Source organism: Mustela erminea, chromosome 3 (assembly GCF_009829155.1).
Source record: "Mustela erminea isolate mMusErm1 chromosome 3, mMusErm1.Pri, whole genome shotgun sequence".
Lineage (NCBI taxonomy): Eukaryota > Metazoa > Chordata > Mammalia > Carnivora > Mustelidae > Mustela > Mustela erminea.
In genome coordinates, this window is record NC_045616.1 from 21,584,239 (window position 1) to 21,608,332 (window position 24,094).

The following is a 24,094-nucleotide window of genomic DNA, read 5'->3' on the forward strand; positions in this document are numbered from 1 at the left end:
TGATTTGTTACTTGTGTCACCCCCCCCCCCCCAAGAGATAACAACTAGAAACAACAGCCTCTGGGGAAGATGTGTCCTTACAAGGAAGAATTTTTCGTTATACCCACCCACAAATAGAGAATCTGTTTTTGTTCTTTTGTTTTTTGGGAAGTGGTGGATTCTTAGGCCTTGGCAGTGTAGGAATCTGAGCTGAGTATTTACTTGGTAGAGACACTGCATAGGAAATTCAAAATTACCAGGGGGATTGGATTTCAAAAGCATCAAACTTGTTGCCAACCGTGAACATCTCAGCAGCACTGGACTGTTTTTCTAGGCTTTGCCTCCACTTTGGTCATAGTTAGGATATACTTTTTGGGGGATGGATGGCAGGGAATGGGAAGAACCCACAATGGCTGAGCAGTTTTTTGGACCATCCTCATTTGTCTACCATTTTTACTTTCCCTTTCTGCGATAGGCACAGGCTCACTTTAGACTGTAGGTACACAGGAAACCTGTGGGTAAAACTGTGTAAATGGTGACCCTCAACTTAGCCCACCAGCTCCTGCCACTGGGTTCTTTAAATGTTATTTGAAATGATTTTTATCAAGTATCAAATCAGAGATCCAGTTTTGTCATGCTCCAGCCCTCAGACCGTCTGACTTGACTGCTGGTACAAATTCTAGGTTTTTGAAACTTATGGATGCCTACTCTCTCTGGGGAAGACAGTACTTGAATTCTTTCCTAGATTTCAAGGAGATGGAAATTGGGGGTCATCCAAGAGACAGAGAACCAGTCAAAGGGTTTCGTTACACACATCAAAGGAGCTTTAAAAATTACTCATAAGCTAGTACAGGGCTGCCAGGTCTGTGTTAGGTAGGAACGTTCAACTGTTTCGAGCCTCTACTGGCTGATTACCCATTTAAGGACTGAATGAGATTGGCAGAAGGTTTTTGCTCACAGCTGACAGCCAGACTGTTAAAGAATGAACCAGTAAATATTGCAGAAAAAAAAAAAGTAGGCATTGCACATTTTATTGCTCTCCCCAAGGCAGACACCATGGGCTCATGGCCACATGTCATCTTCAGTGACCTCCCTCCTCGCACCTAGAAGTGGGTTTCTCCTCATCCATTACAGACCTATAAACAACAGAGAAGCATGACTTAGAGACGAAGAGGCATTCTGAGCATGGGCTTTGTGGATACTCCATGCTCCCCTCCTCATGAGGATTTCCCACCCATCTTTCAGAAGGGACCCTAGGACCATGAATCTCATTTAATTCCATGACGTGATGTCAAAGGTATTAGGTTCATGGAGATTTTCCAAGCCCTACTAACTGGGTTTTGAGGGAGATAGGGCTCCACTCAGAGGAATCCTTTGGGCTGGGGTGTTTCCTGCACACCGGTAATCATTGTCCTCTGCTTCATCAAGCTTCTTACCTTGCTCACAGTATATATAGAACTGCTGAGTCCTGATGGCAATGTTTCTTTTCTAGTTGTGGGTCCTACCCCAATTCCTGGGTTCTTTTACAGTTAGGCTTTGATTACTCTGTCGCTCTTTGAACTCCCCAAGTCTCATGTCAGTTTGTTAACATGACTAATTTGCAGTGGACATAAATCTTTTGTGTTCTTCATACATGTCTTTACATGTCTCAGGAAGACCTGGTCTGTTGCAAATTTAAGAGGAAGTCCAATATTTATTTTTGGTTCTTTCTCACCACCGCGCCCAGCATCTGCCTCCTTCCCAGATACTGTTCCTTCTTTTCCCAATCTCCACATCTCGTTCCCACAAAAAAAAAAAGGCCTGATTCTCAGCCTCTTTTTCCCTAGTACTTCTTTTTTTTTTTTTTTTTAAAGATTTTATTTATTTATTTGACAGAGAGAAATTACAAGTACACTGAGAGGCAGGCAGAGAGAGAGAGGAGGAAGCAGGCTCCCTGCTGAGCAGAGAGCCCGAAGCGGGACTCAATCCCAGGACCCTGAGATCATGACCTGAGCCGAAGGCAGCAGCTTAACCCACTGAGCCACCCAGGCGCCCCTCCCTAGTACTTCTTAAAACAGTGGCTGGTAATGTTTCAATTATGGTAGCACTTCTCGGGAGGTCTCAGTATTTGAAATACTGAATCTCTATGGCTGAATTCTAGGCATTGGAAAAAAAAGATAGTTTTAGATTCAGAAGAAGGGAGTTGGGTTGATGACACAGGATAAATAGGGTACTCATTTCAGTTCAGATACGTGGGTATGGTGACAAGCCTGGGATAAAGCAGAGGTGACACTTGTGTGGGGGAAAAATAAAAAAAATAAAAGAGCTATCTGGTCAGGACATTGTTTGGTCTAGGGGAAAAGAAGAGCTTGTACTGGGGCACTTAATTTATTTAAGTTTTTGTTTTGGGGGGCTGGGGAAGCAGGTGGGAGAGCTCACACTAAGCAAGGAGCTGACTCCAGAGATCAGGAATCACAGCCTCTCCTTTGCAAGGATTCATACCCTGTTGTGGGGGGAAACTAGACACATTCATTCATAGAGTGGCCCAAAAGCACACTATGAAAAGAGCTATCATAGACATTTAGCTAAGAGGGCCCCATTCTCAGGATATCTGGAAAGGCTTCTTTATGAAGTAGGATTTTGGTTCTACTTAAAACCCCATTGTACATTGGCAGATGCATAGATACAAAGGACATCCTGATGGTTGCTGGAGGGGGAGGGGTGGGGAGAGAAGGGGAAAGGATGGGGAGATGGATGCAGGGGAGGGGGAGAAACGGGCTTCTCTGTAAAGAACCATAATATTATGGAATGAATATCATACGGATAAAAGGTACAGCACAGGGAGTGTAGTCAGTGGTAAGTACTAGCATTGTATATAAAAACAAAATGCATCGTGTACTTTGACTATCTGTACTTTTCTTTTTATTTTGGAAGATTTTATTTACTTATTTGACAGAGAGCGAGCGAGCACAAGCAGGGGCAGATACAGGCAGTGGGAGAGGGAGGAGCAGGTTCCCCGCTTAGCAAGGTGCCCTGTGCGGGACTCGATCCCAGGACCCTGGCATCATGCCCTGAGCCAAAGGCAGATGCTTAACCCACGAAACCAGCCAGGTGCCCCTGAAAATCTGTACCTTTGAAAGAAATGACTTGAGCAAGGACTGAGCTCTGAGGCGGGGAATTCAGGTCCAGTGAGTGGAGGCTAGAAGCTGGGTGCTGTGCGGTTGCCTGGAAAACTCAGTAGGGTTCTTAACCCTGCAGAGCTTTGAATACTAGGTGGGACATTTTAGATTTTAATGAAGAAGCCATTGACCATTTGAGCAGGAAACTGATATTCTTTAAGAAAATAACTATGACCTGGCTGGGTTAAACGCTGGGAAGGACATACTCGAGTGTTCCCAGTTTGGGGAAGACTGGAAGATGGTCGCTAATTCATCAGATGTGCGCTGTATCTGCAGGAACGAAATGAGCAGCATACCTCGATGCATACATACTCCTCCCGTCTATGCATTCTTTGTCATCACGGAGCACATATCTGGCAGCCAGGTTAACTTTAGAATAATAAGAACAAAAGCTATTTGGAACACATGTTTTAGAACCATTTGTTACTTTGCACAGACCTATGAGCAAATAGGATGGAGCTAACGCATTTACTGTACTATTTGGTTCTTCAAGGCCTGCCACGCTATTATATCTACTTCCATCCTTGCCAAACTCTGCCTCTTACCACCGTGATCACTCAGAGACCCGGAGGGTCAGTGGAATCATTGAAATAGTGATGTGAGAGTCAAGAGTTTTTCTGCCTGTTGGTTCGAGTCTTTGGAAGATTGCTTCCTTTGTATTCCCTAAATTCAGGGTCTAAAAACCTCCCAGACATGTAATCTTTACTAGGTCACACATTTCAAAAGGCGGTGAAATTATTTTCCAGCTTAAGGCAAGTGTTTTAGGAACTCCTGAGCCCTCTCTCTCCTGAATCGGTTTTGAAGAAAGAAACAGAAAAAACCCAAGCCGTATCATAAAAACCCATGCCATATAATACAACTGCATTGTCCTGGTATAAAAATCCTAACGTAGCTTGGTAGGAAAAGGTTCTGAATCGTGATCCAAGAGACCCGAGTACTTGGTGTGGTTTTGTAAATATGTGTCTTGATGGTTTTGTCAGGTGTCCTACCTAGTGGGGAGGGATTAGAATCTTTCTACAGGGTCCTTGTGCTATTTATTAGAACTGTTCACAATTATGTTTGCCTAAGGAGTCTGGAAAATGGAGAGACATAGGATAAGATTGTGGTCAACAATTTTGGGTAGAAGTCATAGGTTACTTTGCGGACAGGACATTCAGTGCCCGGGTGAGACTCCAGAATTCTCTTGGCAGTTATGGCCGACACCGGTGGCTTTATCAACCTGAATCTGGGAAGGAAGACATCAAGGAGGGAGCTTTTAGCCAGCCCACAGTGGGCATCGACGAGGAGTAGGAAATGAACCTTTGTGGTTTTAAGCTGCTGTTGTTTGGGGGGTTATTTGTTCCAAAAAAATAATGACGCTTCTTGATTGATACGGTATCCAAAGAATTTAACTGTGATGGTTTGTGGGAAAACTCAGGGATGTAGGAGATGTTTCCTTTCCTTAAATTAAGTTTTACAACGTTTTCTACAGATCAATGTCCAGCTGCTCTGAGGGGAAGTAAATTTTCTGTCATTGGAAAGAGTAAGGCAACCTCTTGAAGGCATTACTGTAGAAATTGAAGGTAAAAAAATTGAAGGCTATAGTAAGAAATAGATATCCATTCCTGGTACAGAGTTCCCTAAAGCTCTTGGAATTTCCCAAGTTGTAAGAGCCATAAGGGTGTCTTAGGTTAATGAGGTGACTTTGGAAGCACCTATGGGTGGGGGCCGGTTGCCAGGGGAACAAGCACATGATTAGAGGGTTGGAACTTTCTGTCCTATCCCCCTCCTCTGGGGATGGGGGAGGGGCTGAAGGCTGAATCAGTCCTCACGGTCCAGTGTTTTAATGAATCATGCCTATGTAATGACGCCTCTATAAAAACCAAAAAGGACAGGGTCCAGAGAGCTTCCTGGCTGGTGAAACACATGGAGATTTGGGGAGAGTGGTGTGGAAACTTCTTGCCTTTCCCTATATCTTGTGCCATGCCTCTCTTCCATCTGGCTGTTTCTGTGTTCTGTCCTCTCGAAGAAGCCAATAATGTCATAGGCAAAATGTTTCTCTGAGTTCTGTGAGCCACTCTAGCAAAATGACCGAACCCTAAGGTGGTAGGCCATTAGAACCTCCCGTCTACAGCCAACTGGTAAGGACAGGTGACAACTGGTGTCTGAGGTGTGTGCGCATGTGGAGAGGGGGTAGGTGGGCTAGGGAAGTCTTGTAGGGCTCACTCGTTCACCTGTGGAATCTGACGCTGTCTTTGGGTAGATAGTGTCTGCCTTGAGTTGGGTTAAAGGACACACAGCTGGTGTTGGAGATTTGCTTGGTGAAACCACTGCCTCCTATGAGGAGAACCGGTACCAGAATCTTAGATTGAATTAGAGAACTTCACGATCCATTGTCGCTTAAAAGCATTCAGTTTTGTAGATCCTAAGGGTAACTGTTGTGGCTCACATTTGTGCAGCAAGTAAGGTTTATGAAGTGTTTTCTGCAGTGTAAACTTCCTCGCTCTCCTGTGCCTAGAAAGAGGATTTCCATAATGTGCCCACCAGGGAGACATGCACAGGTGGTAAGAAAAACTTGCTTGGAGAAGCAAGCCAATTCTTTACCTGAATCCCATAGCTACCCACCTCTATTTTTAAATAAGTACTCCTAGTTCTGTTTGTTTGTTTGTTTTAGGATTTTATTTATTTATTTGAGAGAGAGAGAGATAGTGAGAGAGAGCATGCGCCAGGCCAGAAGGTGGGCGGGTTGGGAGAAGCAGGCTCCCTGCTGAGCAGGGCACCCACTGTGGGACTCCATCCCAGGACCCTGGGCTCATGGCCTGCGCCAAAGGCAGACGCTTAACCAGCTGAACCACCCAGGTGCCCCTGTTTGTTTTTGCTCTCTCTCTCTCTCTCTTTTTTTTTTTTATTAAACTTCTAATTTTTATTTTTATTTTAATTTTTTTTTAAAGGTTTTATTTATTTATTTGACAGACAGAGCTCACACGTATCGGAGAGGCAGGCCGAGAGAGAGGGAAGCAGGCTCCCTGCTGAGCAAGAGCCTGATGCGGGGCTTGATCCCAGGACCCTGGGATCATGACCTGAGCCGAAGGCAGGTCATGAGCCACCCTGGTGCCCCAAAACTTCTAATTGTTAGATCATTGTGCATTCATGTGCAGTTGTGAGGAAGAATATAGAGATCCCATGGAAACTTTACCCACTTTGGCCAATTGAAACATATTGTGAAACCATAGTGTCCTGTCATGACCTAGATTTTGATCTATAGTATCAAGACACAGAACATTTCCATGTTGCCATTTTATGGCCACACCTACTTCCTCCCATACTTCCATACCCCTTAACCACTTAACTCTGCACCTATTTTCCATTTGTATAATTTTGGCCATCTCAAGACTGTTACATAAAAGGAATCATCTAGTATGTCATCTTTTGGGACTGGCTTTTTTCCCTCAGCATAATTCTCTGGAGATGCATCCAAGTTCATTCCTCTTTTCTTGCCGAGAAGAATTCCATGGTATGGCTGTATCACAGCTTATTTAAACGTTTACCCACTGAAGGATATCTGCGTTGTTTCTAGGTTTTGGCTATTGTGAATAAGCTGTTACCAACATTCATGTGCATGTTTTATGAACAGGCTTTGCCTTTCTCTGGGACAAATGCCCAAGAATGCAATTTGCTGGGTTGGATGGTAGTTGCACATTTAGTTTTTTTTTTCTTTTTTTTTTAAAGAATATGCCATAATCTTTTTTTTTTTTTTTAAGATTTTATTTATTTATTTGTGAGATAGAGGGAGAGAACAAGCGGAGGCAGAGGGCAGAGGGAGAAGCAAGCTTCCTGCTGAGAAGGAGCCTGATGTGGGACTCGATCCCAAGACCCTGAGATCATGACCTGAGCACATGCTTCACTGACTGAGCCATCCAGAGGTCTCTAGAGTGCCCTACTTTCCAGAATGGCTGTCATTTTCTGTTCTTACCAGCAGTGTATGAATGATGGAGTATCTTCCCATTCTCTTCAGCATTTTGTATTGTCATGGCTTTTTATTTGAGCTTGTGTGATAGGTGTCTCCCTGTGGCTTTCGTGCACATGATCCTAATGGCTAATGACATGAAACAGCACTTCATTTGTTTATTTGCTGTCTGGACAACCTCTTCCCTGAAACATCTCTTCCAGTCTTTTGTCCATTTTCCAATTGGATTGTTTCCTTTTTTACTCTGAGTTTGAGAGTTCTTTACATGTTACGGATATTATGTGTTTGTTGGCTTATGAGGTTTGCAAATCTTTTTTTCCAGTCTGTAGCTTGTCTTTTCCCACTCCTTCAAGGATCTTTCGCATAGCAAATGGTTTTAGTTTTCATGAAGCCTAGTTTATTTATTTTTCCTTTTACAGATCATTTCTCTCCTGGATAATTGCAATAGGCCCACTATTTTCTTTTTTCCTTTTTTTTTTGTTTTTTTGAAGGAAAGAGATGAATTTGTCTTTATTTTCAGAATTTTTACCTTTTTTTTTTTTTTTTTTAAACAGCTCCACACCCCACACCCAACGTAGGGCTTGAACTCATGACCCTGGGATCAAGAGTTGTATACTCTGCCAACTGAGTCAGGAAGATGCCCCAGAAAGCTCCCTATTTTCTTGATTCTGTCCTTGCCTCCTGGGTGGCTATTTTTTTTTTTTTAAAGACTTTATTTATTTATTTGTCAGGAAGACAAAGAGTGCGAGTGCACAGGCAGGGGGAAAAGCAGGCTCCCTGCCGAGCAAGGACCCTGATGCCCTGGGATGATGACCTGAGCCCAAGGCAGATGCTTAACCGACTGAGCCACCCAGGCATCCTCCCGTTGGGTATCTAGCAGAGTAATCTTTCTTTTCTTCTTTTCCTTCTCCTCCTTCTCCTTCTTCTTGTTTTGTTAAGTAGATACCACGCCCAGCACGGAACCCAGCATGGGGTTTAAACTCACAGTGGTGAGATCAAAACCCGAGATGAGATCAAGAGTCGGAGGCTTAACCAACTGAGCCCCTCAGGTGTCCCCAGAGTGATCTTTTTAAATACAATTATTCACTCAGGACTCTCCACGGTTCCCTTGTCACTCAGAGAAAAAGCCTGAATCTTGACAATAGCTTACTGTCTGCAGAGTCCCTCATTATGTCTCTTCCCATCTTTCTGCCTCAGCTCTAGCTACACCAGCCTCTTTGTGAAGGTCTAACAGGCCAAGCCACCCCTGTCCAGGACTCCAGTCTCTTCTTTTCATCTGGAAAATGTAACCTTAGTTCTAAACTTTCTCATTTGCCCTGAAGTCTTACTGAAAAGGGCTATTTTGAGTAAAGACTTCCATGACCTCCCATTTAACATAGAAATGCCCCATTGCCTACAGACCCCAAATTCACCTTGTTTTCTTTTTCTTCATGATACTTGTTAGTATCTAACCTACTCCATATTTTATGTATTTTAAAAATTATCTGTCTTTTCTTTTAGAATTAAGCTCCTTGAGAGAAAATCCTTTTATCTGTTTTGTTCATAACTGTTCAACTATGAGGATCTAGGGAGCTTGGCACATGGTAAAGACTCAGTAAAGATTTACAGAACGAAGAATGAATAAAGAAGGAATGGGTGAGGTATGTTCCAATCTAGCTTTGCCTTACCATGATAAATCCCACAGGTCCATGCTTGCAAATCCTGAGCTGGTACCGTCAGAACCATCTTTCCTTTTGTAAAGAGAGGTTCAATTCTTCTTCTTCTTCTTTTGTAACATTTTATTTATTTATTTGAGAGAGAGAGAGAGAGAGAGCATGAGTGGGCAGGGTCATAGGGAGAGAGAGAAAGAGTCTGAAGCAGACTTAGCCCTGAGCAGAGAATGAGATCGTGAGATCATGAGATCATGACCTGGGCTGAAAGGAGAGGTTCAATTCTTTTGGAAATTCTGGGTCTAAGAAGGATGTCTTAAGAAATTTCCTCCTGGGTGGTGGGGTTATGGACATTGGGGAGGGTATGTGCTGTGGTGAGTGCTGTGAAGTGTGTAAACCTGGTGATTCACAGACTTGTACCCCTGGGGATAAAAATACATTATATATTTATACACAAATAAAAAAATTAAAAAAAAAAAAGAAACTTCCTCCTTCTGAACAAACAAAAAAACAGAAACAGACCCATAAATACAGAGAACCAGTAGATGGCTACCAGAAGGGAGGGGCAAAATGGGGGCAAGGGGAAGCAAACAGAATTCCCTTCCTGGGAATGAAAGGATTAGAATACCTAGTGAAGTTTGAACTCCTAATGAAGGCACGTTTCTCTGTGGTTCCTCACGCTATTTGTTGAAAGGCTTATGGGATCATTATCGTGGAAGGATCAAAGCAATGTCACAGGAACCCACTAATCCATCTCAACATCATTAAAAACAAGCCAGGACCAGTGGGATTTATCACGGTAAGGCAAAGCTCTCTGCTCAGTGGGAAGCCTGCTTCTCCCACTCCTTCTCCCCCTGCTTGTGTTCTCTTCTCTCTCTCGCTTTCTCTCTCGCTGTGTCTGTCTCTGTCAAATAAATAAACAAAAACAAAAACTGAACAACAACAACAACAACAACAACAACAAAACCTCCTCATCTATTGGATATAAATACTGTTGCATTTAGAGAGAGAGGACACGTCTGAGATCTTCTTCAAAACACAGTTCTCCCGCCACCCCTACACACTCCCAGAAACATCTAAACTGGCACAACTGAAGGAAAAGCCAACTGTGTGTATGTGGATGGGATGGGACGAGAATGACAGAATATTGGTCACGGTTCAGTCTGGGTCATAGGTCCATGGAGCCACATCCCCATTAGACAACTTTTTTTTTTTTTTTTTTAAACTTTGTGTATGCTTGAAAATTTCTACCACAGGGCGCCTGGGGGGCTCAGTTGGTTGAGTGTCTGCCTTTGGCTCAGGTCATGATCCCGGGGTCCTGCAGTCAAGTCCCACATCGGGCTCTCTGCCGCTTCTCCCTCTCCCACTCCTGCTGCTTGTGCTCTCTCTCTCTCTCTCTGTCAAATAAGTAAATAAAATCTTAAAAAAAAAAAAAAAAAGAAAAGGAAATTTCTACCACAGGAAGTTTTGAAAAGCCCTCTTTGCCCCTTCTTACCTAGGGGTTCTTCAAAAACAGGAAGGTTGAATCTCATCTGCAAATCCTTGCAAGGCTGCGTTTGTCCTGTCTTCACTCTCTGCTCTTGAAGACTGTGATGTCCAGCAGTGCCCTTCAGATCTGGATTCACCTTGGTCCAGTCAGGCTTCTTGGTGCCAGGGATATCGGGGAGGTCCGCCTCCTCCCTCTACACCCGTACTACCTTCAACAGGAGGTATCTCTCATTTTGGACTGGAATCAAGAGCATGCAGTTGGGTCGCCACTTATAACTGGTAGATGTTTCAGCCCACAAGCAAGGTACGCAAAAAAGAGGATGGAATTGTTTTTGTAACTCTGCTTGATTTGTGTTGTAAGCCTTGATCCTGCTGGTGTCCCCTTTGGATTTCCACCCATCCCTATTGGGAGGTCATACAGGGCCACCATGAATGAAGGTTGAGGTGAGAGCATGGTTCCTGTTTATTGGGAGGACACACTTACAGCTTCGATGTCCTGCAGCTTGGTTGCCGTGCCTCCTTTGGGTTTGGTGGTTCTTGGGTGACATGTGGGACAGGTTGCCATGATTCTGCCTGTATACCCAATGTAGCCTTCTCCTCGTGGAGTTTTCTCCACATCTTCTGCTCTAACCACGCCTTGGAGAACTCCTCCTTCGTGGTCCATAGACTTCTCTCTGACAGTCGGTACCTCTCAACAAGCTAGTAGGAAAAGAAGACAATAAGTACTGAATTTCAAGAATCCTGCTTCTGTTAGGTTTCTGCTCAAGTGCCCTGTATTATCTGTGGAGTTGGGGATTTTAGAAATAAAAGCCAAGGGGATGAGCATGATTTGCTGCTTTTAGCCCTGCCATGCCCTTCCTCTGGCCAGAGAACACAGAGTCTGCTACCTGCCTGAATGCAGAAGAGAAAGGGAAAAAAATAATAATGATAAAGGGAGAAAGGGGAAAATAAATGAAATGCCAGCAGATGAGTATCTCAAAATACCCTACCCCTCTTAAGAAGATGTGAGTTGAATTCATGGGAGAGATTCCACCAGGGGAAGAGGGATTGTTCTTGAACATGGGGTCTGTGTATTCGCAAGGACTGTGTGGGATCCAGGTCCCCAGAATGCTCTGATGTCATCATTCAGGTCAGAGAACCCCCGCTGGGGGCCGGGTGACCTTTGAACCTTAACAGCCCTGTGCTGGAGCAGGCACTGGGCGGTGTTGCTGGTTCTCTGTGTGGTCTGAGTTCCTCAGCCATTTAGGACACTCGACAATTTTTATTCCTTTCGGGTCACCTCAGCGAATTTCCTGAGAGTCAAGGAGGGCCAGCTAGTAGGGAGAAAGAGGAGCTGGGTGTTAGGCATCTTCTGAGCAACTCCTGTCGCCGGTACCATGAAACAGCGACAGAAGAGGAAACATCTGGAAAGTGAAGAGTCCCCGGAAAGTGCCCAGCAGGGAGGAGGTATGCGCTGGGCACCTTATCTGGGGCACAAAGGCTGCTGCCAGCCTGGACCTTCTCTAGGAAGCTGGGGTGGAGGAGGATGTGTCCCTGGGGAAGTAGCCGAGGACGCCGTTGTGTCTCTCCTGAGCATCCCTGTGGTGTGAGATGGCATGGGAGGGCCACGTGCCCCTGCCTGGAGGGGGGGTCAGCACTGCCCATCTGAGGACTTCTCTCTTGAGGTGCTCGGGGCTGGAGCTCTGTTGGACTCATCGCAGGCCAGGGTCCTACTTGCCCAGACCTCCAGGGGATGGCTTTTCTCCGTCCTGTATTCTCTCTCATTCTCTTTGTTCTACCTTCCTCTGGGGTCACTGGGTGGGGGCAGGGAGGTTGTGAAGGATGCCGATGAAGATCTATGGGTTCCGCTGTCCCTTTTACCAAAGAGCAAGGAGAAGCCTTGTTGAACAATATTTTGAGGAGCAAGAAAGGAGATTGTCTAGTGATAGCATCATACTGAAAGCATGGAGATGGTATTCCTTCAGCAGGAAGAATTTATGAACGGGTCTGTAGGAGTCTGTATGATCTACAGATGTGGGGCTCAGCAGCGGTGATCAGGGGAAGGGAGGGCCTTTCAGAGACTAGGTTCAGAAGGATGGGGGTGAGAAATGGTGCCAGGGCCCTGCAGGGAGCTCTGAGAGCTGTGTATTTACTCCCCAGGGTCCCTGTAAACTAGTAGCTTGCCTGGAGAGAGGGTGTGGTCACACTGGGAGGCGGGCAGAATGGAGCCCACCCCAGGAAGCCAGCCGGAGGCTTCTGGCCCATATCAGAGGCCCGCAGCTTCCGCAAGGCACAGGACTGGGCATATAGGATGAGCCCTGGGACTGGAGGCCTGGACGGGAGGCAGATTTTCAGGCAGCAGCTGTAGGACAGAAAAGGTAGTGATTGGTGGGGTATTTTTGCCTCTGTGTGTATGATGGGTGGGGGGAGCACTGGGGAGAATGTGGATAGAGCATCCTCAGATGTGAAGTCGGCCTTGTAGAGTTCTTGTCACCATGCCTGGATCTGGGAGACATTCAAAACATGTAAGCATGAATACAGAACTCATAATAAGGGAGTTTCACGAGAGCATCTCTTATACATCTGTATACACTTTGTACAGAAAAAAGTCGCACATCTCCGCACGCCCGATTTTATCAAACCACACACAGATCGTAGAGGTAGATATGCATGTCACTGCTGCACTGTGTTCACAAACCATCCATGGATGTCAAAGTCCTTTCCTCTTACTCTGAGCTCTGGAGTATGAGTATATCCCAAAATGCCATATGGGACATACTTACACTAAAAATAGGCATCACCCAAGTATTATATGGGAAAAGCTTGCACTAAAAAATTGTTTGTGGTTTAGCTGAAATGCAAATTTTGTTGGGTATCCTCTGTTTTTGTTTGATAACTCTGGCAACCCTTGTGTACTTAATGCCAGCTAACATATCATATGTTTACTGTACTTATATCTAGTGTCTGTCTTCTACTAGAATGTTCAGTCTCACCGGAGCCCAGAATAGAGACTGATACATAGTAGCTACTCTCTATTTTTGAGTGAATGAATAAATGATTGACTACACACCATAAATACATACCATATTCTATAAAATGGTTATGTGTCACCCCATTTCGGAATTGTGAACACCAACGTTGCACCAAACACCACACCGATGCGTGTGTACCCTCCTCATCACGCCACCCTCACATTTGTGAAAAGTTTGGCTGATACACACGATGTTCACATTTCAGACCTACTCAAGCCTTCCATCCTAAGCAGACACTAACAAAGTAAATGTTGATAGTAATTCAATACAGGAGTAGCCGTCCGGGACCAGACTTTGAACCGCGTGTATTCACTGCACTTGACATATGTCATTTGGTTGATATTTGTTGGACGGACAAATGATGTCCAGACATGGCCCACTCATCATATTTCTGAGGCTTTCCTATCTTTCCAGGGGTCTCAAAGTCACAGGAGGATGCCCCTCAGCTTGAATCAACTGGGGTGGCCAAAAGTTGGGACACGGCGGTGGGGGAAGTGTCCTCTGCCTCTGAATACTTCTCCTGTGTCTCTTCTCCACGCAAGCTCATCTGTGCTGGTAAGGGTTCAGGGCTCCTTGGGTGTGGGGCACATAGACCCAGGAGAGGCCAAGAAGAAACCCAAGACAATCAGAGGTGGTCAGAGCTCCTCGAAGGAGCCCGGGAAGCTGGCATCGCTGTTAGGAGAGCGTGGGTATGAGCTCAGTGTGTGTGTGTGTGGAGGGGATCCCTGCTGCAACCACAGTGGGGATGTTAAGAACCATGAGCCAGAAAGATCTGGGCTGGAAGTATGGTGCCCAGAGATGGGATGAAGGAGCTGTGTAGGTTGTGCCTTTGCTGTTGCCTCCAAAGAAGGACAGAGCTCCTCAGCCCAGGTCTCCAGCCCTGGAGCAGGACCGTCCAGCTCAGATCCCTGCACCCCGAGGCACACAGCTGTACTCCACACCATGTACATTCATTCTCAGCACACAGCTCCTGCCCCCGAGACATGGGATCTGCAGCACCATTTCCTACATGACTGCCCACATTCCACAAGCACACCGATGGTATCACAGATAACACACAACCCACCAACATCCCAGAAATTCCACAACCCCTTGCCACCCTGCTCCACACCCCTGGATACTGACACCTTGCCAACATCCTTACACATGCATGAAAAGGGCCTAGCGGACACCACCCCGGGTATGAACACTGACCCCAGGCTCCCCACACCATGCATCTTCACGTGTGAAGACCCCCTCAACTTCTGGCCCGCCCCCTACTCACATTCTTATGTCTCTTACTTCCTTTCCCAGGACTCCGGCGAGTACCTCAAGACAGTCCCCAGCCTAGATCACCCCTAACCCAGGTTCAGGAACAAGGGGAGACTGCCGCCCCCTCACACCGAGTCTCTTCATCCCCTTCGTCCTATAAAACCTGTGTGTCCTCTCTGCACATAAACAAAGAGGAAAAGGGCATGAAAATATACTACATGCAGGTACAAATGAAAAAGGGCGTGGCTGTCTCCTGGGAGACCTCAGAGACCTCGGAGTCACTAGAAAAGCAGCCAAGGATAGAAGAAGTGACCCTTCCCGAGGATGTGCAGGTAGGGACTCCCCCCTCTGACGTGTCCACCAGAAACCTGCTGTCTGACAGTGAGCCCAGCGGGGAGGAGAAGGAGCACGAGGAACGGGCAGAGTCCGACAGCCCACCTGGGTCACCCGCGGTTGAGGAGAGACCCAGGGCCAAGACCCCCGACTGGCTGGTGACCATGGAGGCCGGTTACAGGTGCATGGCCTGCTGCCGGGTCTTCTCCACCCTGGAGGTCCTCCAGGAGCACGTGCAGCATGGCATCCGGGAAGGTTTCAGCTGCCACGTGTTTCACCTCACCATGGCCCAGCTGACAGGCACCGTAGAAGCCATAGGCACCTGTGAGGAGGAGAAGGATGAGAAGGGGCAGGAAGAGCAGGAGAGGCAGGAGGAGGAAAAGGAGAAGGAGGACGAGCGGCCCCCGCAGGAAGACCGCAGCCCAAAGCGACCTTGGAGCCAGTGCCCAGGCTGCGCGTTCCATTCTCCAAAGGACAAGAAGTGAGAAGGGGCTGGGGCTGCTGCGGGAGCCATGCCTTCTCCGAGCTGCCCCTGTTTCTCCCGCCCAGGCTCACCCCTCCAAGGAGGGAGAGCTGGGGGCTCTCAGACCTCAGAGGACACCTGAAGGTTGGGGGCGGGGCAGGTAACTGCGGTCCAGGCCTCTAGTAAAGATCTGACTGGTGGTGGGGGTTTATCCTGATCTTTTCAGGCTAACAGAGCACCTTTCTTCTTGAATTATGGAGCATCTTTGTTCTGGTTTCCACACAGCCACTGAGATTCGTGAGCCGGAAGATCCCAGAAGATGGTGTGGCCTTCTCTTGGGAGAGGTGAGGCCTGAGGCTGGCATCGTCTGAGCCAATGTCATGAGGTTGAGGAGGAATTTAAGGGGACTGAGAGAGCTCGGCACAACCTCAAGGGCCGGGAGTGGTGTGAAGCGGGGACAAGGGGCCTAGCCGGAGCAGAGGTCTGAGGGGTGAGGGCCAGAGCCAGAGGTCCCAGAGTGAGAGAGGGGCGAGAAACTCGGAAGTGAGGCCCCAAGAGATCTGGAAACGGTCCAGCACCTTGACTGGGCTGTAGCTGTTCTGGAAAGAAACCCACTCTGGTGTGCATGGCTCTAAGCTTTAAGACGGAGGTGAAGGGTTACTCGGACTAGTGGGGCTCCCGTTGCTTTTGTCTCTTCCTGCTGTGCCTTATCTGTTGAATTGCTTCCAGGGAGAAGACAGGACCCTGGGGAGAATAGCAGACAGGATGCCGACGACGTGAAGGAAGACGAAGGAACCAGCGCTCTGTCTAGCATCACAGGACCATATAAATGTCTTATGCAATAAAGGCTGTTTTCCAAACTTCACCCGGATATATTCTTGAGTCAAAATTGTCTGTCCACCATGTGCACTGGTCTCGCTAGCGGCTGGCAAACCAGGTTTCATGTAAGTGCCAAAGACCCCCACGGTCCTTTTGCAGAAGCAGCAGTACTCACGCCCCTGGGACGGATGAGGCTTCCGTGTGACCATTTTCACAAGGCTGGCTTCCACATCTTGCAGGAGACTGGGACAAACACGCTGAGTTCCACTGAGGTTGCTGGTAAGTAGCAGGTGCTCTGGAAACTGTGTCCCATGGGTCGTGACTGAAAGCACTGGGATGGTCTTTGGGGACCTGGTGGGTGCTGTGTGTGTCTCCCTAGTTCTGGCCTGGACGGAGGCCTTTTAGTTGTAGCTTTACAAGGAAGCACCAGGGCAGAGGAGAGATGCCTTCACGTGGAAGCTGTGCATGGAACAATTTCTTCTGGGGTTGGTGGGACTTCGTCATGACACTCGAAAAGAAGCCGCTTGACCACAGTCAGGAATTGGAGGAAGACACAGCTGTAATCAGAGGTTCAGCCAAGAAGCTTGGAAGCTTGGATATTTCCAGTTCTGATGTTAATGGGTCAGTTGCCAAATAAATTCTTACTCTAGCTGCTCAAGTTTGGGATGCTGTCATCCCTGAACGTCATCCTTACCCCACTGCTACCAGCACCCCCAGAACTACAGATGTCTGGGAGGGCCTGAAGAATCATTTCAATGTATGAGGCTGTCCATGGATGGAGAGGTAAGGGGGTGGGTACTGTATGTCTTTCTAATCTGAGTAGGGGGCCAAAGCCAGGCTTCAGAGAACTGATGGAGTTAGAAGGGAATAATTCAAAGCTCAGAGACTCTGTAAAATGAAGCAGAACCAGGTCTAATTCCAAAGTCCCATGGATTTTTTTTCCAGGAGCTGAAAGGTGACTTTCATGGGGCTTTCTTGAATCAGCCATGGTTCCTGTGGTCTGGTATTGCTGTCACTATTTCAGTCCCCATCATTATTATCTTCCAGCTTCCTCACTGGCTTCAAGCTTCTCAGCCTCTCCAAAGGGGGTGCCCTCTGCGTGTCCACATCCTTCTGCCTCTAGATGCCCAGTGCCCCCTTTAACGGTCATTCCAAGAATTCAGAATTTACTTCTGTACTCACACCACCCTCTGGGAGATTCTGCTCTCTCTCTGGCACGCTTTGCTGTGCTCTGTCATCTTCCCCTTTGTTCCTTTGCTTCTTGAGACCCCCAGGAATCTTCCATCCCCCTGTGCCTTCCTGGGTCTTCCACTGACAGCTTCAAACACCTAGCATTGATTCCACAGGACTTGGCAGGGTGCAGGTTACACAGAGTTCTGGCAGTTCTCCCTGCACAGGGGGAGAGAGAGAGAGAGAGAAAAAGAGAGAAGACTTCCCAGGAAAGCACGGAGTCACACGAGGGCCTGTGGCTACGAGTCAGCAGCAGGCAGTTATTGCTAAGTCTAGAGAAACTTGACGGATTTTTCCATGCGCTGACCTTGAATCCACCTGGCTTATTGAACTGTCTTACTAGTTTATCTGTGTGTTCTTTTGGGCTTCCTGGGTAAATGGTGATATTGAAGGTAAATCCTATGCTCCATGGATAACTTGAATAATTCATTTTATAGATACTTTTTATTTTTATGTATTTATTTATTTTTAAAGATTTTATTTATTTCTTTAAGAGAGAGAGAGCATGAGTGGGAGGAGGCGCAGAGGGAGAGGGAGAAGCAGACTCTGCGCTGAGCGGGAAGCCCGACCCAGGGCTCCATCCCAGGAACCTGGGATTGTGACCTGAGCTGAAGGCAGATGCTTAACTGACTGAGCTGCCCAGGGGCTCCTATAGATACTTTTTAAACACATAACCATTTCTAGACCTATTTTTAGTGCCCCTCCCCCAGCTTCCCAGAAGTGACCAGTATCAGAGTTTTGCAGGTATCCAGTCCATATTTTCATATACATAAAATCACAATATAACATTGTGCATCACATTTTCTTTCAACCAGTCCTAGGGTTTCGTGTTTTATCTGTATCAATTTTTAATTGACCTAGGTCTGTTATTTTAACTGTTCAATGTTATTCACTCATATGAATACAGCACCACTTTTTTTTTTTTTTTTTCCCCCGGATTCAGGTGTTACTGCACAATTGTGTTTTGTCCCTCCTTTCTCTGGAGCAAGCAGTATTTCTGAGAGCCTTCCAGACTTCTCCTGTCAGTCAGGAAGGGCCAGACTATCTGAAGGATTGCTGCTTGCCTTCAGATGCCTTGCAACAGCCTACCTCCAGCCAGCAGTTGGAAGCACCGAGAAGTAACCACTCCTCCAAATGGGAAAATTGAAGGATCCAGAAGGTAGGAGGTTATTGCCAGGTGTCCTTTTGGACCACAGGAACGTCTGGGCTGCCTTGAGCCTTCCCCCATCACCTCATCCACCCTGGCTTCTCTAAAGAAATGTGGGGAAAAGGAGAATCTGAAAACTCTGAGCAGACACAGGTGAGATGCAGGCATGGAAGCTATGATTGAGGTCTCTGAGTGGACTCTGGGGTGCAGATGGCCAGGCTCTGCCTTCGGAGAACTTCCAGAGATGTTCATAATTGGAGTGGTGCCAGGCACACTCAACTGACTGGGGCCACCCTGTCCCAGAAAGCTCTGCTCTGTCGGTATCTATTCCTGGTCACTCTTGTTTCCCATTAATTGGCCCTTGCCTTTGGTCTTCCACAGATGGGGACCACAGGAGGTAGAAGACCCAGATGACCCATCCTGCTGCTCAGTGTCACCGAGCTTGGGAGGGAGGGAGGAGGCCAGATGAAGCTCATGAAGGAAAGATGGGCTTTAAAAGAGGGGATCTGAGTGAGGGGTTTTTCTCAAGTCTTGATGAACAAAATCTAATGTCACTACCATGAGGATTTCCTGAAGTCCTCCTTCTTTCAAGGCTGGCTGTGGGTCTGGGTTTACTCGGTGAAGGAAGCAGGGTTCCTGATCCGTTTGGTGCTTGGTAACACTTGTCCATATCTGATATACAACTCTGTGAGCTTCGTCATCCCTCTAAGATGACTTTTTACTCTTCTCTCTCCTGAGCATTTGCTGATGTCCTGCAGAACACCCCCCCCCCATTAAAATGCCACTGCAGTGAATGTATAATTTGATAATCGTGCTTCTCATTTTATTCTCAGCACCTTCTGATAAACTCTATCTGCTTTAAATGCTGCTGTTTTCACAGATCAATACTCCTTCTTACCCTTGTTGAAGAAGATGAACCTGTGAGGAATCTTTGCCTTTTCCCTTTCTTCTTTGCCAATTCCTTTCTATCTTTTAAGATCCTTTTCTTGTCTCTCTACTCTCCTGAATATTTTTTTTTTTCCCTGATTTTGGTCAATTTTCAGTCTCCTATCCTAATTTCCTCATAAACATTTGGGGTTCCTCCCTCACAAATTAGAGGATGTTTGGTTGTTGAAAGTGCTAAGCTCACCAGTGTTCTTGCAATTATGGAAGCTTCCCTGTCTGGAGACCCACAAAAGGAGGCCCATGGAGACATCCAGCTGAGTTCCAAACCCTTCTAAACACAAGAAAGCTCATACCAAGCATACCTTCCAGCAAATTAGAGTCCCTAGACCACTGACAAAGCTCAGCTTTGAATTACCATCCATTTAAGATGACTTAGATAAAAGTCATGAGGTAAATGTGTCCCAAAATCCATGTAAGTAGAAAACCAAAGAAACCGTAAAACAAAAATTGGAAGGAAATCACACATAAAACAAACTAGGGAATGGTTTTAATCTGTACCAAGTGTGTGTGAGTGTGTGTGGCTTTAGTGTGTTGGAAGTGTGGGGATAGAGTGGGAAAGATCCTATGATCTCTAATGACTTATGCAGGCAGGTTCAGTGGAGACACCCATTGTCCCATTCGCAATGGGCACATCCAACCTGACAGGCCCCCACCATTTTCCTCATGCTTTTTGGAGCAGCCTGTAAGTGCAGAGGCCTTTGGTTCCCTTCATAGGTGTTTTAGGTGATCTTCTACTCTGCGATTTCCTCACCTCATCCAAGAATCTGACTTGAGTACCCTGATGCTTTGGGTCCCCACACTCCTCCTCTCATCTTCTCAATGCTGGAGAACAGTTTCCCTCGTCTCTTGGCCAAGATCTTTCCTCTCTGAGGCACTCCATGTTTTATTCCTCAAAATCTGAACAGTAAATGTTCATGGCTTATTAAACCTAGAATTAGCTTATGCTGAGAATGTGGTGAGAAGCAGGATGGTCAACAGAACAGCTAGTTCCCCTTTTCTGAGGGGCTTGAGAATTTGATCTTTAAACCTCTCTAACATGGAAGGGAAATAGAATATTACACTAGAAGTTAATGAGAAACTCTTTTCTATGTATTTGGGTGGATTTATTAGTCCGCAAAATGACTCTGTGAGGCAGGTCCCATTATCATATTGTAGGATGAGACTTCTCCGGCCAAAGGGATTGTGGGAACAACTCCTGGAGCCATCTGGGAAATTTGGTCTCATTCTGTAGCCCTGAGTTCAGCTGGGACCAGATAGCAGTAGCCTGGAACCTCTGTGGGGGTGAATGGAGGATTTATTCATGCCTGAGGTCACTGTACATTATATTCATATGAGGTACTAAGAAATGTTAAGATCGATGAAGTGCACTTGGCCCAGGTAGCCAGAGTGTTTTTTGTGCAGATAAATTCTGGCCTAGGAGGGTTCTGAGCTGGTTCTGTTTGATCTCACTCGGTATGGGCAGGGGTTCCCCCCACTCTCATGACCACCCCCACAGCCTCTCTAGGGGTATGGGCCATGCCACAAGTCAGGTTTTGAATGTCTTGGCAGAGTGGACACACAAGAAGTTGGATGGGTTCCACCTGTGTGTGTCTCTTGCTGGGGAGCTATGGGTGAAGTGCTGGTTACTGGAGACACAGGCTTACTTGCCAACAAGCAGAGTTTTATCAGAGTGCTTTCTCTACACGTGTGTGTGTTTGTGTGTGTGTGTGTGTGTGTGTGTGTTCCCTTCTGGTTGGTTCTCTCGTGTACATGCCCTAAGACTCCATCCACCCTCAGCCAAGGAGTCCTTTCCATCACAAGGGTAGGGCACTTGCCTCATTTGTCATTGTATCCTTTCCCCAAAGGATGGTTATGATAAGGTGTCCCCACTTCCCAGGCTTTTTTCTTTCACTTCATTTCAGTCCTATTGTCTCTTCCCTCCAGAATGGTCTGTTGACTCAATGAGTGTAGATCCAAAGATAGGAAGAAATGCCAGCAATTCCAAAATAATACAGGCATGGCAGGAAAACTTCAAAACATTTATCCTGACACATCTTTAAAAATTTCACAAAGAATATATTAAATCTGTAACAACTCAAATGATAGAGGAATAGAATAAAACTTTTTTTCTTTAATCCTCCCCCAGTGTATTTATTCCAATCCTCAGAGTTAATATGATGAACCATTTGATAGGCAAACTTTCATACATTTTTCTACACACACACACATACATGCTTTTCTTTTTTCACATACGTATGAACTGGGTCCCCACCAGCTTGCCGTGATTGTCATTTACTCTCTCCCATTGACTCATCCACTGGTAAAGTAACCATTTTCATGGAGATATTTTCCAAGAGTGAATAGGAAACATCTGCTAAGTTTTAACTCTGTATCACTTATTCTTCTAATGGCTTATGTGTAGCTATCATATGTAAGTTTCAGGACCTATCCACTGAAAAGGTACAGATAAAAGCCCCCTGTGACAGATAAGGGCAGACGAGGCATGATCATCTACTCCGGGGACTTGCCTGAGACGTTGGAGCAAGTGCAAATCCATGCCTTTAATCATTCTCCTTTATTGTCTCTGAAAGACTGGGTGATTTTGCCACTAAAACCTTTAAATATCATGTTCCATTTTTACATCTCTAAAACAAGCATGGACTTGTTACATGGGGTATGTCAACTGACTCTTTTTAAAAACACTTATGCAGCTGGATGAAGGTAAGCTTCATCCAGATTTAAGTTTTAAGATTGCGTACCAAATTTTAAAAAGTAGCTTATTAAACTCATTTATGTAATATCAAGTCTAGTATGCTGTCTGAATAGCAACAAAGAAGTGAAGGTGGGTAAAACATTACCTCGAGCTGACAAGGGCCAAGAGTGTGGTAATACCGGGACCAGGGTGGAGACTCATAGAAAAACCCGATATTTCCATCCACACCCTTGGAAGAGCTCCACCAACTGCCTACGCCCCTGAGGCAGCTAGTCAGCTCACTTAGTATACCGCATCTTCAATTTGATAGACCCACAAGGAAGCCTTCCATGCAGTTAGTGGTTCTGCGTTTTTGATGCAATCATATTTTCAGAGTGTGGGAGGATATGAAGCTATGAAAATATCCTTGGAGAGACTTGCTTATTAAATTTGTCTTTTTCAATCTTCCTAATACTTTTTCACTAAACACCAGGCGGTTCCTGTAATTTTTCAGATTCATGTTGTTTTTCTTTTGTCTGATGAACTTTTACATACTTCCTGATGAGCTATTGAGGTTGGAAAAAAATCAACATCTCTACAATAAAAAAGATATTGACAATGACAAGCAGAGAAAGCCCGAAAATTGAGGCTATACTTCATTATGGCCTGTTAATTGGAATGGAAAATTCAGGTTCACACTGCTTAGGGTATATAAATAAAAGCCAAGGTTTCTCTGAGGCATCCCGGGGATCCTTATGAGTCTCTATCATTTGTAATGAATAAGATTTGACTGATAAAATATAGGATATGTAGTTAAATTTGAATGTCAGAAAAACAATGAATACATTTTTAGTATAAGTATACTCCGCATCTTATGTAGGATACACTTATGGTAAAACATAAATATTATTTATCTGAAGTTCAGATTTGACTGGATGTCCTCGATTTTTATTCAGTAAATCTGACAACCTTAGAGATGAGCCATAGGGGGGGCAGCTAAGAGTGGGTACACATGGGCTCTTGGATAGTCACAAGTTGCTTAAGGACTTCTAGGTAATGTGTCAAATCCCATATGGGTATAGCTGAGAAGCCATGGCCAGTATTTGACTCTAAATACTTCCTTGGGCTTCTCTTTGGGGGGATGAACCTTGCTCTTAATGGCTTTTTGGTAAATCTGAAGCCCGTATCCAAGGCAGAGGAAATCCCAAAGTGAGTCTCATCCTTACAACTACATTTTCGTTTCAAAATGGAGTCTTCCTAGAATTAGTTGCATATAAATAATAAGAGATGAAAAGGTTTGTGAACTTGGGGTTAGTATACATTATACTCTTTATGGGTGAAGTTTCGCTGTCCTGGGATACTTAACATGAGCAATGTGGAAGATCTCAGAGTCCCAGGGAGACAGAAATAGTCTTGTCATACTTCTGGATACGTGGCCAGGCTCTAGTGTTGTAAAGAGTGAACATCTGGTCTTAGAAACACAGACCCAGGCTTCGATGTTTCTGAGAACCAGGCAAAGACCTGAGTTTGAAGTTTACCTCTTACGCCTTGTGGGGACAACGATGAACCCCATGTAGTTCCCAGAAGAGAAGTCATGGAGCCCAACCTTAGTTATACCAGTGGTGCAGGCTTCTATATTTGGTTCTATCCAAATTATAATTCATAGTAGAGCTTGCTTACAGCTATGGAAGTCCGGAGAATTCAACTATGTTCTTTGGGCCTTCACTCCCAGAGAGAAGACAGGGCTGATACTATAGAAATGTATATGATGGACGGTGGCATCACCCAGGCCCTAAAGACTCGTGCTGTTCCCTGATGTGTGTAGCAGGATTTTTGTTTCTTCTGTGACCTGTCACAGCATTATGAAAGGAAGCTGCTGCACCTGTGTCATAGAATTTCAGATGTGGGAGAAGACTGGTCGGGTTTAGGCTCAGTGGTATCCCCAGGGTTAAGGAGAACAGGTGATCAGAAGTGGAGGTGTGTGGGGTGGGAAGGATATTGTGG

The 24,094-nt window shown here is 45.8% G+C and overlaps 1 protein-coding gene across 1 annotated transcript; it reads left to right on the forward strand.

The window, feature by feature from the left end:
* Positions 1 to 10,721: 10,721 nt before the first annotated feature.
* FAM170A (family with sequence similarity 170 member A) lies at positions 10,722 to 16,038 on the forward strand. Its single transcript, XM_032335432.1, has 5 exons — positions 10,722 to 11,666; positions 13,646 to 13,786; positions 14,525 to 15,296; positions 15,564 to 15,622; positions 16,008 to 16,038. The coding sequence occupies exons 1-4, from the start codon at positions 11,597 to 11,599 to the stop codon at positions 15,568 to 15,570; spliced, it is 990 nt and encodes a 329-aa protein (XP_032191323.1). The 5' UTR covers positions 10,722 to 11,596; the 3' UTR covers positions 15,571 to 15,622; positions 16,008 to 16,038.
* Positions 16,039 to 24,094: the final 8,056 nt, after the last annotated feature.

Excerpts from the sequence above, each read along its gene's own strand:
- FAM170A (XM_032335432.1), top strand. The coding sequence starts at position 11,597 with ATGAAACAGCGACAGAAGAGGAAACATCTGGAAAGTGAAGAGTCCCCG. Across the intron at positions 11,667-13,645 it reads AAGTGCCCAGCAGGGAGGAG|GGGTCTCAAAGTCACAGGAG; the intron begins GTATGCGCTGGG and ends CTATCTTTCCAG. Across the intron at positions 13,787-14,524 it reads ACGCAAGCTCATCTGTGCTG|GACTCCGGCGAGTACCTCAA; the intron begins GTAAGGGTTCAG and ends TTCCTTTCCCAG.